Source organism: Larus michahellis, chromosome 2 (assembly GCF_964199755.1).
Source record: "Larus michahellis chromosome 2, bLarMic1.1, whole genome shotgun sequence".
NCBI lineage: Eukaryota > Metazoa > Chordata > Aves > Charadriiformes > Laridae > Larus > Larus michahellis.
The window spans coordinates 58,473,291-58,492,900 of NC_133897.1; the positions used below are offsets into that span (position 1 = coordinate 58,473,291).

Here is a 19,610-nt window from a genome sequence, read left to right on the forward strand (position 1 = left end):
ATATCCTTTGCAGTGTTTCCACCAACGCTGGCAACTGCCAAAGTGCTCGAGGAGCTTTTCCAGTTAACTTGCGTGCATGGAGACCTGACAGGTTTTGCATTTTATGCATGAGACTGGCTCATCTGGCTGCCTCTTATGGTCTACTCCTGCAATACTAGCAGCTAATGTATTTGCAATGTTATACCCCCTGCACCCCAGGTATTGCTGACTTTGAAGAGCAGGAGTCTCCCCATAAGACCCAAAGGAACCCCGAGGTGTTCCTGCTACAAGGCCCCTGGTTACCTCGCTAGTTGTGGGGAGGTGGGAGAGGAAGCGTGGCCATCTCATGGGACCCAGCATGTGGAGCCTTCCGTACTGAGCAACAAAAAAAAAAATATCCTGGGAGCCTTCTATTTACCTAAGGTTTGTTAAGTGTGCCTTGAAGGGTGCCTATACAATTGGTATATGTGCATTTCAAAGTATACAGAAACTGTAAAACTACCTCATTGAATATAAACTAGTACCATCTGCTTATATATTATCCTCTTGTGTTCTGATGTGGTTGAGAAACAAAAGCACTGCTTGAGTTTTGGTACCTGCATGGACAGTCAGTGATCTGGGTTTGCACCCTGGTAAAACTCCTAGCTTGAGCAGGTCAGAAGACCTTGGCTCTTCTGACACCCTTTTTTTGGATCGTTTGTGGGTAGGCTTTGCAAAGGCGATACATGGTTCTGAGAGATTTGGTATCCTCTTCCCTGTTCCTTCATTTTCCTTCTTTCGAGATGAAAAAAATCCACCTTTTTAATTTCACTTACTGAATTTAAAGTTGTCATCATCAGTCTTTTCCAGGAAAAGCTTTCAGCATTTCAAATTGTCTTAAGACGTTCACTGAGTACAGACGTTCCCAAAAATGGCTGGTCAGCTGGAGCAATTTAAAAATGCGGTATCAGCTAGAACAAGACAGATGCTGGAAAAAAGATGTAGATGACCTCAGGGGAGTGAGAGGATGAAATTATCCCAAAACAGAGCTTGGGAAAAGAATGTGCTGTGTGTTGTGGTCTCATTTAGATAGTTGTGTATTAGGTACAAATAAGGGAACTGAAACTTTTTTCTGTGGCCCTATAACCTGGAAGAGCACTTAAGTTCACATGGACTCTTCCCTTCCATCTCTTTGTTTTGCAGAACTGGGTGAACAGCACAGCTTCATCACTTTTGCCTCTTGTCCAGATCTTGCTTCTCTGTTATTGTTCCGCTGCCCCTATGGAACACCTGCCAATCATCTGGTGGATGTTGTTGCATGTATATGTTTTTTTAATTCGTATTATTCTGTGATACGTTTGTGTTCAGCAGTGTCATTGGCAACAATCTCAGAGGTCACGATCTGGTGTCCTGGTCCCATGTGCTTTCTCCTTCGTTCTTTTGACTGACCTTTGTACTTGTGGTGTTTTGATGAGTGTTCATCCTGTTGTTTCCAGTCTTTTGATGTCAGTTCTGGTTTAAAGGTGATGTTTCTAAGCTATTAAGAATGCCATTACTATGGTAGCTAGACTTTTAAAGCTTAATTTTTTTCTAGAGGTGATCTGAAATAGGAAAAGAATTTCCAAATTATCATCCTTAGACTCTCAGTGCCTTGTGAGGTTGTTATTTTTGGTAATCTTTGCCATTTAGTTCTAAGTCTCATGTTGGTGATCTTCTTTTCCCACTCTGCCAAGATCAGCAGCTAAAATCAAGGGGTTATGATTACTTTCATAGCGAATGAACAGGGAGCTTTGTAGCCTGACGGTTGCAGACAGAAAAGTTTGACGTTTCATTCTCTTCGAATAGAGTTATAAAAAGTCAACACAAAAACATACTGTGTAAAGAACTCCAATGGCGTCCCACTGCAAAGCCCTACTAATTTCCGTTTCAAAGTGAAGACTTTCTCCTGATTATGTTTCCTTTCTTCTTATTTAACTGAACATTGTACTATCCAAGAGTGGTCCACATGGATGTGCCTGGAAGAAGTCATCAAGTCACCTCACAGATGTAGTTGTTTTAGATGTAGGGTTTTTTTTTTGTTTTTTTCCCCCTGCAAAACACTTTGTGAACATGAGGCCGTGGTAAAACAGCTTTGTGGTGTGGGTTTTTTCTTTTTCTTTCCCCTCCTCTCCCTAATACTGAAAGGAAAACATAGTCAGCCCTTTAGTTGCGTTACCTGGTAGTATAGTTGCAAGCCCTGAAGTCTCACTGAAAGCTGCTAGCTGGACTAGGCTTGAATTGTGAAGAACATCCTCTAGTGTAAAGGTTTCCAAACTGTCATGCAAGTGCCACTGATGGGACATAAGCTAGTCCAGATGGATGCAGATACTGCCTGCTAGTGTGTGTGTAAGGTCTGTTTGTATCGGTGTAATACCAGCTAAGTTCTCCGTACGAAACCTCTGTATTAACTGGGTTGTAGGAGCTCAGTGATGACGAGGGTCTCATTTCACCCCTTCCATGCATCACCTTCATGTTGCAGTGCGTGCAGGAGCGTTGCTGTGATGCCAGGTGTGCAATTCGCCTTTTGTAGAGATCTTTCTTCTCTTTTTCTTGTTTGTCTCATTTTACCTAGTTCTGTAATTGCACTTGTGGCACAAGCGCATGCTTACGTTACTGGTAGCTCTAATACTAAATATAAAAGCTGAATAAAATCACTTCTATGGTCTGGTTTCTTTCTTTGGAGAGAAAATGAAATATTTCAGCTAGCCAGTATCTTCTCGGAGAAATAAGCACTGAATGGATCCTGTCTAAGAATGCTGAGTAGCAGCCACATCTGCTTCAAATCGTGAAGGCCTAGTCTTTTGGCACTGGGGACTATATATAGCCCATAGGTCTTTACCTGGCTGGATAGGTGCCTGCATGCCTCGATATATGTATTGTCCCATGATGTGACCTAATTGCACAAGCATTTTCTGTCATGGGAACAGACATGCATGTGGGGAGCAAGCTACACACAGCCAGAAGAATTAATTTAACACGAATAACGAGTTCATCTGTATTACTGCTGTCTCTGTAGACACCACTGGGATATGGCTTTGCCCTGCTAAACAGCAGGAGGAAGGGAGCAGGAAGGACCCAAGGCACCCTCTATGAGCAGGATGAGGTCAGGGAGAGCCCAAAAGCCTGAGGAACAGCTGGAGACTGAGCTGCCTCCAGCAGGCTCTCCATGGCTTTCGCCATTGCTTTGTCCTTTTGCAGAAGATTCACCCAGATCCACTTGGCTGCTCTTCTCCACCCCAGGCTGAGGGCAGGAGCATAGTGGTGGTGGTGCTGTTGGTGCTGCCTGCCCTTAGGTGCTCAGAAGAGGCACGCTTTCCCACATCTGTGCCATTGCTCACCCTTGATTTAAACTCATCCTGTGCTTTACCCGCAGGAAGGCACGGGGCCGTGTGTGAAACTGTTCTTTACGGCTGGTTTTCAACCCAACCAACCCATCTTCTTCACCACCTCAATCATGTTCACCAGGCAGTTTGTTTGATGTTGTAGAGAGATCCGAACCAGAGTCTCTGATCTGTTGAGTGTTGGATTGAGACTTTGCTTTCATAAGGAGGGGCAGTGCCGCTTGCCTTGGCCAGCAGCGGGGAAGTGAAATCTTACCAAAGGCTGGGTTGTTAGGGCCTTAAGGCCTTTTTTTTTTTTTCTTTCTTTCTTTTTTGTTTTTTCCTTTCTTTCTCCCTGGAGTAGATTAAAACTGTATCTGAGCATAACAGAGGAATCTTGGCAATGTTGCAAACTTAGATTTTATTATTTATTTTTTTAAAAATTTCTTCCCTTCCCACCCACCCCCTTTAAAACTGTTACTTGTGTTTTAAATTTTGCTCTGCCAGTGGGCCCTTAAGAAGAGAACAGAACTTTTTTCACTAAATATTACCTGCTGAATGCTCCAGCTTTATGACCTCTAACTGTGCCTTTATGCATGTGAATGAGGCAAATGCAGCACAACAGAGGTAGAACCTCTGTATTTCCAATTATAATCAACAGTTTCCTAATTTCCCTGTCACTTCTGAGCCTTTGAATTTTACTCCTGTACCTAAGCCTTAATTTTTCTTTTGTACTTCATTGCTACTCATGGATGTTGCGTGTGAATTTACAAGCATTGTCTCTCTACTAATTCTGCTCAGTCTAGTTTGTGTGCGGGTAAGCACGAGAATATACTGAAGGCAGAGCTGCAAGAGATGTAACTAAATAAGCGTTTCTTCTGCATCTGACTTTAGTGCTTCAAAAGCGTTTTTAGATGTGTTTTTAGATTCTCCTTGCCAGACTTGAGGCATGTTTTGTTTCACTTCTGTTCCCTACAAATACCAAGTGCTTTATTATTTTGTTCTGTATTAAACTAGAGAAATACAAACTATAGACAAGTTGGTTAAAGACTTTATTTGGGAGAAAAGCAAGTGGGACCTCCCTGTGTAATGCATTTCACACCAGAAACACTCAATACTTAAAATAGAAAGAAAAACCAGCTCTTCAGCTGTAAAAATGTTTTCCACTTCATGAATTTTTATTAAGCACGCTTTTTTCTTGCTGTATGTGTTATATCAGGCTTGCAGACTTACTAATCAGCTGGTGAGTTGACTAACGACTTTAAATGAGAAAGAAAAGGCAGGAGGAAATGTTTGGTGTGGATGTCCAGCGGTCTACATCATGTTGTCCTCCTGCCCTTTCTGTGCTTGCTGTAGTCGTTGACTTGCCTTTGGCATTTGCATGAACTAAAATATCTGCCTCCCGCTCAGATAGCCTTGTGCCAGGACTGAAACTGGAGCATATTGTTCCATCGTTAAATGGGCAATGTTGAATACTTGGGAAATTAACAACAGCTGCAAGTTCTTCAGCTATTTTTATTTGTACTGTGGCTATAATTTTTCTAGTGTGTTTGTGCTGAAGTCAGAAGAGGAAAGGAAAATAGATCCCCCAAGAGGCTGACTTTTTGTTTTTAATTAAAAAAAGACCCCGCTGAACAAAAGCATCCATAAAACAAATAGTACCAAGAGCAACCTAGCAGTTTATTCAGTATTACGTGGGCCCCTTAGTCTGGTTGCTGGTATGACTTTCTGGGGGTTTTAGTGGCACCTCGGCACATGGTGAGGTAACCAGCACCTTCCATGGTCAGCCCTCTCCTTTAAAAGTCGTACTTTTAGTAGCATCTGTTTTAACCTTTCATAAAGGTTGGTGGCAGCAAAGCAATTTTCTATTATATTTATGTTTTATGTTACTAGCCATAGATATAAGCCAAAATCCATGGCAGCCACTCCATTTAGCGGTCTTTGGATGAGGCCCTAAAATCAAGCTTTGAAAGCTTAAGAGGATGATTGTAAAACAGGATTTCTTAAGTATCCAGTAATAGTCCAGTGACTCGAATTTCTTCCCAGAAGTTGCATGATCATGCGTCAGGAATGATGAGGCAGAGCCCATGCTTTAAAGCAAAAGGTCAGTGTGGATCTGTGAATTAGCATCTTGCCCTGGTACCAAAGGAGTTCAGGCTCCTGCTCTGCTCCTTTCCCTGCAGCGCCAGGCAGCTCTGCGGGTGCCGAGGGGAGATGGGGAGGTGATGCTAGGGGAGAACGGATATCACAGCATTAGTTGGTGGTGCTTTTTGAAGCACCTGGAATTAATATCATTCATAAGGAGTTAGGATGTTGCCTTGACGTTTGGAACATAGCAAGAAACAGCAGCTGAAAGGGTCGCTGTGGGGGAAAATGAGGTTTTCGCTTAATCTGTGGCCTTTTTAATATTCTGACTAAATGCTTGATGAATGCAGGAGTGAGTGAGAGGAAGTCCACCCTGAAGCATTACCCTTTCTGAAAGTAGAAGATGCTCCTTAGAAGCCTTGCCGTTGAGCAACTGTAGGAACCAGACTTAAGTGCATTGTTTGTTTATTTGAAAAGAAATTTAGCAAGAAGGATTTTTTTTCTTTAACTGAGGAGAGAAGTGGTCCAATTTTTTTGTCTTTTTATGTGACCCAACTCACGGCAAGACATCCATTCCTTAGGCTGGATGTTGTTTTAGAAAAATGTGTACCACTGGGAGAATTCATAGCCATTCCTTTAAAATTGGTATATTTCTGGATTTGAGTGGAAATGAATAAGGGAGGTGGTTTGTTGTTCTTACTCAGTAACCTAAAACTTTACAGGCAAAGCCAAACCCATTCCCCCTAACACTTGTGCACGTGCCTAACTTCACTACTGTGAATAGTAACACAGGGTCCTCTTTGTATATGGAGTCCTATTCACATATTTGAAGGACTGAGGCTTTATTTGGTACCTTATGTCTGACTTGGAAGTCTGCAAACTGGCTTAAAGATTGCTGCTGCTACAGAGAAACATTGCTTTATTGACATGAGTTGGCACTACTGCATTTGAACTATTAGAAGTTTTCATCTTCTCATTGAAAAAAGACCATGTCATGGCAAGCGTGAGCCAAGGATGAGCAGCTTCTCAATGGTGAGGTGCCAGGCTTTTCCTTTCCCAGATTAGAGGCTAAGCACACTACAAAACAAAGGGTTTGGTGTTTGGGTGGGGTTCATGGTGTCATGCTTCTGTGTCAGAAAGGCCTCTGGGGTTGAAACTCAGTTGTAGGTGGAAAATGGGAGCTGCTGCCTTGCATGAAGGAGAGGTGCACCAGCCATCCGTTTGCAGTATAAAGATGACAAAGCCAATGGAGTTGTGCCCTCACCAATACCCTTCCTCTATGGTGGCCTGTCATTCAGAGTCTGCCTCTGTGATTTCTTTGGCCTGCACCCTGTTGGTTTGTGATCTCTGAAGCCTGTTTGGAAAAATGCTGTGAAGAAGCCTTGACTGTGGCTCACAGTTAGTGCCATTTATTCCAGTTAGCTGCTTCTGCTGCCTGATGGTTTTGTTTCTGAGGAGCACAAGGGAGGAGGGGAGGTGACCTTACAGAGGCCTGATGTCCTTCTGGATAATCCACATCCTGTGGGGTCATGGGAGATGACTCCAGCATGATGGAGTTTAATGCTTTACTACTTACCCCCTAGCTCCAGCTAGCGTACACCCTGGTGAAAGAAGAATTAGCCTCAAATTTTATTCCACTTCTCATCTTGCCAGTTGTCTTTGACACATTGTTCTCTTGCTACTCCTATTCCACTTCATTCTCCCAACCCTGAGTTGACGTTTGTGGTTGCAGTCTAAAGGGTCCTTTGGCTGCACAGAACTGCCCTGGAAAAATGTAGGAACTGTGATGCTGCTTTAGTTGCCTTTGTTCTGGGGTGCTGTCTTCCCTCTGGAATGAACCCTATAGTGCTTGAAAGAGCATCTGGCACACCTGTGAAGAGAGGGGCAGCAAGCCAAGCAGTGTCCTGTGGAAGCAGAAGCAGTGCCCTTGATAACTCTGCAGTTGCCCACTGCTTGCATTGCATTTGAATTTTCTCTGAAAGTTCGATTTAAGCGATGTTGTCAATGCTGACCAAATATGCGAGTGCATCTGTGCTTGTTTCTGAGCTATCGGTGCTATTTCCATCTGTTAATGTAGGCAGGCACTATTAAAATCCTCAGCACTTTCAGTCTAGTTGAGTGATTTTTCTAGCTGCTAGGTTTATAAATTAAACATTTATGGCTATATCTCATGTTATTATCCATCCATAGCAATAAATCCAGGCAGGGTTCTTGAGCTTTTTTGGAGTGTAGACCACGTGTTAATGGAGAGCAAATGTTTCATTTATACCTCATCTCACTCTTGCAGTTCTCAGTTGCAGAACGTCCCTGAGGTAACCTCAGATATTCTTTGGGAGGAAATAACCTTAGTGAAGAGATTTGTGATGCCTGTGTAGTCTGTGTCAAAGCGAAGAGCAGAGTTCATTGCAGCATCCTGACTCTTTTGTGTGTCTTCTCAAGTAACTTCTATATACTTGAATATGATCTATCATCTGCAGGCAAGAATGAAGCAGATGTAACATGATGAACCACAGACCACAAGAGCAGTAACTAGAGGTCCAGCAGTGATGGCTAGGAAACTTGCATTGTAATTCTTAATAGAGAAAGCTAAAGGCTTGGCGGGGTCCCAGGAAAATTCACATACATGGACGGATGCTTGGGCAAGGAGCAGGCACTGATTGAGGAAGCTGTCTTGTAAAGAGAGGCATGTAAAAAGCTATCCACATTCAGCATGTCCTTCATCAAGTTGTGAAGTGGGTGGTTTGAGGGGTAAAAAGGAGTAGGAGCCAAGAAATGGCTGCTATACCAAGAGATTATTTGAATTTGTCTGGTTATATGTATCCAGTATCTCCATCTAGACAGTAATCTTTGGAACCAGCAGAAGATCCTTCTTTCTCTTTTACTTGTTCTTTTCTTCTCCTTCCAGGAAGGTATTTTAAATATGGAAAAACTCAGGTGATCACTCAAACCGAGGAAAAGATCCTTTTAGAAAAATGCCAGTATGCTTTTGATTTAAATGGAGGGATTTGTCAACACTTTTAGTGGATTATGTTGAAATTTGACAAACTGGGGCACTGGAGATTATTGTTTAGGTACATTCAAGCTCCTAATAGAAGAAAAACAAATGTTATGGTCTTATGTAGGAAGTTACTTCATTTGGAAAAATGCTTTGCCGTTAGTAGGCATCATTACTTGCCAGAAAGGGTTGACTATATATTTGCTATTCTAGTCCTTTCATGGGAAATAATCCAAGGACAAATGCTTACTATTTCTTCCTGCTCAAATGAGTAGTTGTGAGGTGCAGCTGTTGGATTCGTCTCACTGGAATTTAGTAATCATATGCTATTACTCTGGCAGGCTATTGGAGTGTCCCAGTAGGAATGAGTTTAGGTTTTTAGTTTATTTTAAAAGGCATCGATGTCTACCTGGTGAGTGTCAGCCCAAAAGCCACATCAGAGCATCTCCCTGAAAGCTTGAATTGACTTGTTAAACAAATACAAATTACACTTGGTCAAACTCTTCTGCTGTTTCTTTGTTTGAGGAGAGTTTTGGCCTGAGAAAGATATGTGTTTGCTGCCAGTCAGTAGAAACTTTAATAGACTGTGTGCAAGAACAGAAAAACCTGATTATTAGCCTGGATGAACCCAAACACATAAACTCCTTACAGTGTTCCAGGAACTGAGTCCCAAAGCAAGGGGTTTTCTGGACTGCAGCATGGAGGTGATTGTATTTTGGCATTCTAATATTCACAGTAACGCGAGCCTGTTCAATGAGCTAGCCTTGCAGACCAGACCACATTCACCTTTGCTGTGTTACTGTGTGAGTTTCGGTGTTTACTTCAAGGTAGTTAGTCTAATGTAGCTGGACCAAATGAACTGAAGTTTTCTTTAGAACTGTTTCTCCAGTCCCAGTGTGGTCATTAAACCAGATTGGACCTGTACCATAAATTATACATCTATGCTTTTCCCTTGAGAGATTGAGATGCCTTGTGAGGATGTGAATGACATAGTAATGATGGCTGTTAACGGAAGTATCCGTAGGTAAGCATCTGACAATTAATTCGCTGTTAAGCAGATGGAAGTTGACCAAGAACAAAGCTTCCCCCAGCAAAGTGTTGAAGTAGATACTTCTTTGAGAAGTATCCGGATTCTGATTTGCCGGGGTTTTTTTAGAAACTGCTTTTCAAATATCAGAATGTTTCCAAGGTAACCTCTTTAATCTCCACTATATTCAGATGCTCACTTGTTTAATACACACGTGATGTGTGTAGTCTGATTTAGAATGAACAGATGCTCCTAACAACAATCTAACACTAACCATGATGGGTTTCTAGAATAAGCTCTTGAAGGTGAGAACTTGCCTTGGCCCTGCATACCTTACAGGGCAACAGCACTTAGATGATATTTCATGATTATCGATTTCTTTTGTTCCCTGCACTGGGTGTGTGATTGGTCAAGGACTCTGCATCTTGTTTCTTGTGACTGAGGAGTTGCTGCCTTTGGTGTTACAGATGTTTTCAGGACTTCAAAACACAAAAGATTTTTGCAGTTCTGGAATAAATATCTCAGAAAACTGAGAAGGAAAATGTCGTAGTTGAATAAACAAATATTTGGTATTCCAATGACTTCTCATAAAAAGAATCCAAGGAAGGTGTGCATCATTGGATTAAATGTCAAGAATGAAAAATAAGGGTAGTAGGGAGGGGAGCAAGAGTTGCTGTGATTATGCAGCTGCGCTCAGTCCTGTCAGCTTTTTCGCGCTCTCTCTGTGGAACAAATGAGCGCGTGGGGGATGCATAACATCAACAGAACAAAGCCCGGGAACTCCCAAAGCAACTGCCCTGAGTCCTGGCGACCATCAAAGAAATCTGTCCTCCTGCAGGCTTTGATGGACTGTCATAGCCTGACTAACTTACATCTGTAGCACAATGCTGTTACTGGCTCTATCTTGTCCGCGTTGCAAATGACTGAGAAAATTGAGTTCTGAATCCATCTTCCTTTGCTCAGTCTTTCTTTGCTTTGGTTTCATTATTATGGGAGATGAAAGGCAGCCCCTGAGGATTTAAGTACTAGGTAATTTAAAGACTGTTTTCATTCTTGGGATGGTAAAGTGGAAGAATGAAATGTACATAGGAAAGGGGGAAATCTGCCAGTTCAGCGTGAACTAGAGAAAGTGAATGCTGTCACGGCTTTAGCTAAAAATAGGGGATACCTAGGGTTAGGACTGGAGATGAACCAAGCTTCCAGTTCTTAGTCACAGGAAAGCAAGCTTGGTATCTGTCTTGATGGTGACACTGAAAGCGTTACCTATGTTCATCAGCGGCTTAAAAGTAAAACCTTTGTATTACCAAATCCTTTTATCTGTAAAAACTGGTATTTGTTTTGTTTCAATTTTGAAAAGACTGAGCGTGAAAGTAGTGAATATCCTCACTCTTGGCATGGTCTTCCTTTCAATTTCTGACGAATGATTCCTTCCCCCCACACACCTTACTTTATGGGTTGTTTCATAAGGTGACTTACGACTTACTCTGTAGTAAAGAATGCAAATAATAACCTTGTTTTTATTTCTCATACACATATAAAAGGAAGCAGAATAATTGCAGAAGCTAAGTTCAATTTTGGAGCTGTGGAACCTGCCCAGTACCATTTGGAATAGATCAACCGCTTCTAGCAGAGTTGGGGAAAACATGACATCTGTTTCCTTCCAGTTGAAACAAAAAAGACTACTGCTACCCCCTTGAAGCTGCGTAGACTCCAGTGGAATGTTGAATCTCTTCTGCTTTTCTTGGGTGAAAATGCTTTCAATATGTGGCATGCCGCATGCTTTCTTGCAGATCTGCCATTAGAACTTTCAGTGTAAGGTCAGTTCCCCCAGGAAGGTTTAAAAGTCCCCAGCTTTTATGTTTGTACAAATGTTGTTGAGTTCACGAGTGTAGAAATAAGAATGTAAAGCAAGTCGTAATCTTCTCTGGTGTTGAGGATCTCTTGGCGCTTTCATAAGCATCTGGCTTGACATTCTGACATAGATCCAAGTTGTATATTTCACTTAACAATAACTGTCATAACTATGGCTTCCCAAACATTTTGAAGATTGAATACGGTTGTGCCATCCAAGGTAGCCAATCATTGTTATTAATTTCTCATATCAGCGCTCACGTATGCCGCGAGCTACTTAGTAGGTGCGACTGCTGCGCGCACAGGGGAGCTGAGCGAGGTGACGTATATGGGTGAGGTCTTATATAGGCGATTTATGGCACGGAAGCTCTTTACATCGCGGCGGGCGGACGGAGAGCGCGGGCAGCGGCTCCGCACACCGAGCGCGGTAGGAGGGCGCTGTCCGCGGTGCTGAGGCCGCCCCGAGTCTTCCTTAGTGGGGGCTCCGAAAAATGAGGGTCTCTTGCTTTCCCTTTTATTCTTCCTTCCCCACCCCCCCTTCGCAACGGAGACTGATGAAAGGGTTGTATTCAATTGAAATTGTATCGTTCTAGGACTGAAGTGCATTTGCAATTTGCCGCATAACGAGAAAAAAAAAAAAAAATTCATTCAAGCTCCTGAAATGAAGTTGCATGGAAGGGATATTTGTATTTCTTTTGTGGGAAAGGTTAATAGATCTAAATGTAAAGTAATGCTTTGTGATGGGAGGCTATCTAATGCTAAACCCACATTAATTCTAAATAAAAATATCATGATTAATGCATGTGCTCTGAGTACTAGAAGAACTAATAAGAATTAGCTGCTTTTGTTGAAATTTTTTACTGCTGCAAAACACAGACTGATTAATTCAAGGTGGAAAAGTTGCTGCTTTTAAGAATCCTATAGGGGAGATATTTCCTTTTTTTTCTTAGAGAACAGCCAGAAAGACTGGCCAGAAGCAACTCCTTCTGAAATATATGAAAATCATTCTTTATACTCTGAGTTATATGACTTTGATCTTGGCCTTGATGAAACAATTCTATATCTGGAATAGTATTCTGTTTACTGTTACAGGGGAAGATCAGCATCCTAGTACACAAGAGTTTCCCGCTGTTTCCTCATTACCATGGGAAACGAAAATATCTTAACATAATTCTGGTTTTTAGTAAGAGTTGCTCCTCTCTTTAGTGACAAGAGTATTTGTTGAAATCACTGGTAACATGGCTTGCAAGCTCAGTTTCTTAGAACAGTTTGGAGATGGGCCACTTTTAGCCTCAGCTGTTAGCATCACCAGGGAAGAAATCGGGATGAATTTTGATGGATTCAGGCAAGAATAAAGCAAAATGTATTTTCTGTAGTAAACTCTTTTCACCCTTAGGCTCCAATTTTCAGTTTCAGTATATGTTGTCTCTTAACTCTAATGGATGATATTTTGCCCTTTTCTTTGCTATGGAAGAGCAGTATGCTCATATTCTTGTCTCTGCAAATCCAATCTTTCAAACTTGCAGCATGCAGAAGTCCCGATTTCAGCGCACCATATCTAATGAGCAGCTTGTATATCATAATGCTTTCAGCTCTTGTCTAGGCGCTGAAATGGATAGTGTTCTGAAAACTGATACAATTTTAAAGGTCAGATCCTATAAAACATTGTGATACCTAGCCAATGATGTGCCTTCTGGAACTGATTACTTAATCTGGAGTTGCACTGTAGACTGTCCCATTCTTTTGTCTGGGCTGCAGCAAGTGCTTGCTGGGTACCATTAAAACTGGAAGAGGTTTGAGCATGTGAGTTTTGCAAGAGGCCTTCTGTAACAAAGGCAGCAGGCGTAGCCAGTTGTTTTTCTCATGCTGTGGAGCAATATGGTCAGAAAGGTGTTGTCCTTCCAATTTCCTCAGTTACTAGTTTGATCTAGCTGTGTGGAATACAGAGTTCTTGGTGTATGTTGGAATAGGATTGTGTGATGCTCAGAAATTGCAGAATCACAGAATGGTAGGGGTTGGAAAGGACCTTCACCCATCATCTAGTCCACCCCCCTGCCAAAGCAGGTTCACCTAGAGCAGCCTGGAGAGGAACGCATCCAGGTAGGTTTTGAATAACTCCAGAGAAGGAGATTCCACAACCTCTCTGGGCAGCATGTTCCAGTGCTCTGTGACACTCAAAGTAAAGAAGTTTTTTTTCCTTATGTTCAGGCAGAATTTCCTGTGTTCTAGCTTGTGCTCATTGTCCCTTGTCCTGTCGCTGAAAAGAGTCTGGCCCCATGCTCTTGACACCTGCCCTTGAGATATTTATAAGCATTGATGAGATCCCTGCTCAGTTTTCTCCAGGCTAAACAGACCCAGGTCTCTCAGCCTTTCCTCATAAGAGAGATGCTCCAGTCCCTTGATCATCATAGTAGCCCTCTGCTGGACTGAAGTCATGATTAGGTCTTGTTCCTTTAGGTCTTTGATACTTCTAACTCTTTCTTCCTGTTCATCTATGAATTAATCCTAGCATAGCCTATGAGGCTGTAGCCACAAGAATGACATTTGGATCAACTTGCACCACTCTAACGTATAGCATATACCCAGCTGAATGGGAGGTAACGGCCACTAAGTGGGTCATCCCAGAATACTACGAGCCATTTCTGTCGTATCAGTATGGCAGGTCACACTATTAAATACCTGCTTTTTTCTTTCTGAATCTACCCATTTGTATCCTTATAACTGTAATACATAATGGAAATTGTGTGTAGCATCTCGCTTTTTGTCTGGTTAAAAAGAGCGAGCCTCACCCTCAGTTGCTGATAACTGATAGGGTTTCATTGACTTTGTGATCGATAGCAGACCTGTGCCTCCTACAGAATCTAGCTTTGAGCAGATGTCACAAACTCGTTCTGAATGTCCCTTCAGCACACAGATAACAATTATCCTCCCCCTGCCCTCCACAAACACGTCCATCCACAGCAGGCTGCCTTTTTCATTGGTACTTGTAACAAAAATGGGCTGTACTCATACTAGAAAGTATTTACTATCTGCAGATGGGGCTATAATTGTTTTTTACTTTTTTATTATTAATTTCCAAACCTCCAATAAAAGGACTGGGCATGAATCCACCACTCCCTTGATTGCAAAGAGTAATTAATTGATCATATCTGTTTTCTTTTTCTTATCCTGTGGACTGAAAGATAATGATGTGCAATGTGGAGGATATTCCTGCTAGAGATAGTATTTCTGTGAATCCTGTGAAGCATAACTAATGATCTGTAGAGTACCATTCGACATTCAGTGAGCAGGCTGCCTGCTCTGTCTTCCCCCACACCGTGTGCATACATATGTACTCGTATTCTCTATTTTATGGTGTGATCAAAAGCAGTCTTTGGTTAATGTTTTAGTAACTTCTCTTTCTCATCGTTCTTACTAGCAGCAGTAATGTTTGCAAGTTCAATCTGTGGCAGGAAGCACATTTCCTTTTTTAAAGGAAATCTGAATGAATTTAGAGGCCACAAAAGGATGGCTTGCAGTTCACATTGCAGTCTATCAAAGAAAACAGGCTACAAGACAGATGCTGATTTATTTAAAAACAAACAAAAAAACAAGTCTTGTGTTTTTTCTCTTTCTCAATACTCAATCTTAAGGAACGTGTTCAAGCATCTGGCTAATTCACGTACCATTAATTCTCTAAAGATTACATATGCACACCCAATTAGACCTGCATCATTTCAAAAACGAGTGTATTTCTGTATTTATATTTTATAGCTGTGGCAAATTGTTAAAGGAGGAATTTTATAAGCAAGATGTGCAAAGTCCCTCTAGAAAAGTTGAAAGTATCAGCAGGGCCATACCTAACCTTGATTCAAAAACCATAAACATGCTTTTTCTGCTATTAGTGAATATGTAAGTGGCTTTTTAAAGACATAAACAAATGCTTGTTAGAAACTCTGAGATACAGCTTGTCTTTGTATAGGAGCTAGCAGAGCAGGCACTAACCCTGATGTCTGAGGTTCTTTTGTATTGCAGTAATATGAGTAATCTTCCTTTTTGTGTCTGTTTTGTGGACTACAATGAGTTGCTGCCAGCTGCAGTTTCTTGAGGGTTTAATAGTCTCAAAAAACTACAAGGACATCATCCTCCAAAGGCTCTGTGAGGATGAGAGCCTCATGCTGATGGTGTATGTCCCCTCTCGCGCTTGTATGGCTCTCCACCAGCTTAACAAAGAAGCCAGTACCACTTGGAGGAATAATTTGGATCTTGGCAAGAGACAGCTGATCATAGCCTGCTTCAGAGGATGTGCGTGGGATGGGAAGAACTAATCTGTGCCTTGACTACCCTGTTCACCTCTCTGATACCTGAGTGCTAAAGTGGCTTAGAGGCAATGACATTTTCATCTTATTCTTAGCAGTGAATTCCTGCGAGGTCTGCTAACCAGCAGTAGAGGTGGTGGTTAGTAGCCACCTGCTTTATGTCAGGATTTACTGGCGTAAAGTTGCCATGGAGATTGGTAGGAGTTTTAACTGAGCAGGAACTGTGGTGGTTCACCCTGTGTGTGTAAATTAGTTTGACATATCATGTGTATTGGATTCAGCTGTGCTGCTCACGTTTGAGGTCTGCTTGCTTGTTTGCCTGATGCCCGTGCAGGAGAGCTGAACAACTTTCCTATGCAGTATTCGTAGTGCTGTGATGGTAAAAAAAAAAAAAAAGGCAGAACTGGGACTGTTACCTGCTGTTTCAGGGCCCATATAAAAGCAAAGTCTGGGCATCGAAGGATTTTTTTAATGCGGGTATCTAAGCCCCGTAAACTAGTTACTTGCAAAACTTTCCCAGGCTGGAGCCTTTTTTTGTGACTGCAGTAAGCATATTGGCTGTCTAAACCAGAGATTTGTTAAAAGGCAGAAACAGAAATCTTACAGCTTGGGAGATGTGGGAAGGAGGAATCTTCCCAACTCATTTCAGAACTTGTAAAGCGGATTAAAATACTGGGAGGAGGGTGAACAGAATGAGTGCTGAATATAAACGCCTCCTTTACAGTTGTAAAGGGTATGCAGGCTCCACGTGCTCAGAAGCATTGCTGGGAAAACATCAATTAAAATGCTTGAGTCTGACGAAGGCTTTAAGGCTGTTGAGGTAAACAGTGACTCATGTTGGTTGAGAAGCAGGAAGGAAAAACATTTAACGGCGTACACACCCCAAGCTGCACTCTGAAATGAGGCTTCCCAAGGGATCGACCTGCAGGCAGCGGGATTTTAGCCAGGGCCTGCTGATCTGCAGCCTTCAAAGGCAAAGAGCCAGTGTTTTTTACTGGCTTGGCGGCAGACCTGCTGGGTCTACAGCGCATATATGTTTGCACAGTGTTATGAAGAGAAACTTGTCATATTTCAAATTTTAGAATAAGAGGAAATGGCAAGCTCATGGAAAAGATTCAGAAGGAAGGGTTACAAAGTTGAAAGCTTTGAAGAAGGTGTAGGGGGGAAGGGGATAATAGGGTGAATATGGAGATAGATCTTTGAACACCACTTGCTCCAGCAGCAGCTATGAGTCCTCCTGCATATACTGCCTTGACTGTGGCATCGATTTGAGAGGGGATTGAGGCTTCCGTTGTATTTATCCCAAGGAAAAAGCTCTGGTCCTTTCAACAGAAGCTAAAGCTTGTGCATCTTGAAGACTGGTGTGAGCCTGTTGTATTAGTGGAAAGGCCTGATCACACGCATCAAAAGCGTCTTCTCCTCCTGCCCCCCGTCTCCTGTATCACTCTTAACAATTTAATCCATAGCAGTTTGTCTTCATGGGCTGTAATTGATCTGTCTGTGATTTAGCTCATCAGATGCTCATTAAAGAGCTTGCAGCCTTTCTTATTCATGAGGAGTGAGAGCTGGGGATCTAAAAACACTTTGTCTTTGTCTTAACTGGATTCATTTAGTATTCTGGGATTCGGGGAGGCTAATAAACTTATACGAGCTATTATTTAAAGGTGAGCTGCCAAGTGAACATGAAGGATGATGCAAGCACCACCGGTGTGCCAAGGGCTCTCTGGCATCGGGTGTCAGGTGTGAGCAGAAGAGGGAATCGTTGCTAAAACCCCAGCAAGATATTCCTCGCTGCTCTGTGGAGGATGTCCCACAACGCCCTGGCTGTGTGCGATCGGATAATGCAGCTTGTGGTGGAGCTGCTGGAGCTATGTCTGCAGTGAAGACGGCATTTTATGCTAGCGATGTCAGCGGGATACGCAGAAATATTTTATGTGTTGTATATAGAGTTTGGGCTTGACATCTGGTTTTCTTTTTTAAGCACTGCTATTGTTCTGAGCGGCTGTCTGTACTCTGGCAGTGCTTGTAACGATGTGCGCTTCCCACGTTGCCTGCACACACACGCTGAGAAACGGCCTGTCACCATCCCTTAACAAGGATACACTGGCAATCTGCAAAAGAGAACAATACCCCTGGGCTGCAGAAAGCAGTTTCCTTTCCCCGGTACTTTAATGAACACTTGAAATATTTCCAAGCTGTAGGAAGAGGAGATGGGATGGATGGGTTCACCGTTCTGCTCCTTTCTGAGCCTGGCTCTGCATGCCAGAGACTTCCAGAAAGATGAATAATTCCCTGCAATTATTGAATTTACTGGTAGTCATATGCACAGTGTTATCAAACTGGTTATGCCTTGGAGGTCTCTTAAGAGCCCATCGTGGTTGTAGTCACTTAAGTTCTCTGTTGTTTTTTCATAAACAGCAGTTCTACCAGGGAACACGTGCAGTTGGACGCTGTGCCTGCATCGAATGTACTGGCTTTGCTCGTGAATCGTGGGGAGCTGTGGGGCCCCACAGACCAAGTCCTGGTGAGGGATATGAACCCTGGCAGGGTACACCGCCATTCACATGAACTGACTTCCCAGTTGCTGTGTGTATCAAGATTGGGAAATCTTTGGCAATACAAACCTTTACTAATTGCTCAATGTCACAGTATTTATAAATACTTTATGCTTGTGTTTATAATTGTACGTTGTCCTACGTAAATATTAATACCATACTTTTCTTTCTTTTGTAGTGTACAGAAGCCAAAAAGCATTGCTGGTACTTTGAAGGATTATATCCTACATATTACATGTAAGTAGTCATCACTTTCCTTTTTTGCATTTTCTAGTGCTCAAGAGAGAATTAGATTCTGTAGGCTCTTAGAGTTTTGTTCTTTTGCTAATTATACTTTTTCCATAACTTCTCTGAGACTTTTTCTAATTTAAAAATGAAGATTTCCTTTCCCTTCTTCCCCGTGTCACATCTCTTTCCCTTTCTCCTTATTTAAAAAAGCGTACAGACTTGTTTCGCCGCTCAATCCAGGCGACCTTTCCGATTGAAAAAAAAATGCAAGATCTTAAACAGCTCTTATTTCAGAACACTGAAAGGAAACATAAGTAGAGCCATGCAAGGACAGTTCTCCCTTTGTTTTGAACGAGGGCAGGCAATCAGGCAGAATATCAAGAATGCTTTGAAAGTAAGTTTTCCCTGTGCTGATACTGTTGTTTAATTTAGGGAGTTGGGATGATTTTTATCCATGGTGTAACTGTCCTTTCGATGGATGGCATCTGCATTCACATCAGGCTTGGGTGTGAACCACACGTCAATGACCTGTAGGTGCATGATTGAGGATCTCTCTGAATTGCAGTTTTCTGCTTGGAATTGCCCACAGCAACAACAAGAAGGTGGAGGAAATGTGTGGGTGGGAGGTATCTTCCCTGTGGATTTGGGGGCAGAAAGGAGATAAATGTAGCAAACGGTGTCCCTGGGTTGTATAATTTTATAATTGTAAACACTTGTAAAGGTAAGTTTTTAAAAAAAAAAATAATAAAAAAAAATAAAGTGGGGTGGAAGAGTAGGTAGCAGCATTAGGTCATGAGTTCGCTGAGCAAGCTCTTCCTTGCTGAAGGATTGGAAATTACTGTAATCCTTATGCTACCCAAGAACTTTCCTCCCTTCTCTTCTCCACCTCCACTTCATCTGCCAGAAATGGGAGAGAAATGCGAGAGACAAAAAGCAGCCAGGAAGCCAGGCGAGAAACAAAGCTCACTGAAAGAATGAAACACTGTATGGTTTAATCATCTGTGATCCTGAATATTAACTGCTTCAGAAGTCTTTGTGCCTAGAACTCACTGTCTTTTTTTCAGGTGACTGAAATGTTGAGAATTACTCATAAATGGCTGGCCAGAACAGATGGGTGAATTTAAATGAGTTCATTTTCTTTGCTTGCTAATCAAAACAGGACTTTGGTTCCACCTACATTTTGTTTTGTTTTGCTGCAATGTGGGAAAGAAGCTGGGATGTTATGAAATGATGAAAACCCCACTATACCTTGAC

The 19,610-nt window shown here is 42.2% G+C and overlaps 1 protein-coding gene across 1 annotated transcript in view; it reads left to right on the top strand.

Moving 5' to 3' along the window:
• VOPP1 (VOPP1 WW domain binding protein) overlaps positions 1 to 19,610 on the top strand; it is a 66,977-nt gene that overhangs the window by 24,269 nt on the left and 23,098 nt on the right. Inside the window, exon 2 of the mRNA XM_074575633.1 lies at positions 18,307 to 18,365. Coding sequence (XP_074431734.1) covers positions 18,307 to 18,365 — 59 coding nt within the window. The remainder of the gene's footprint in view (positions 1 to 18,306; positions 18,366 to 19,610) is intronic.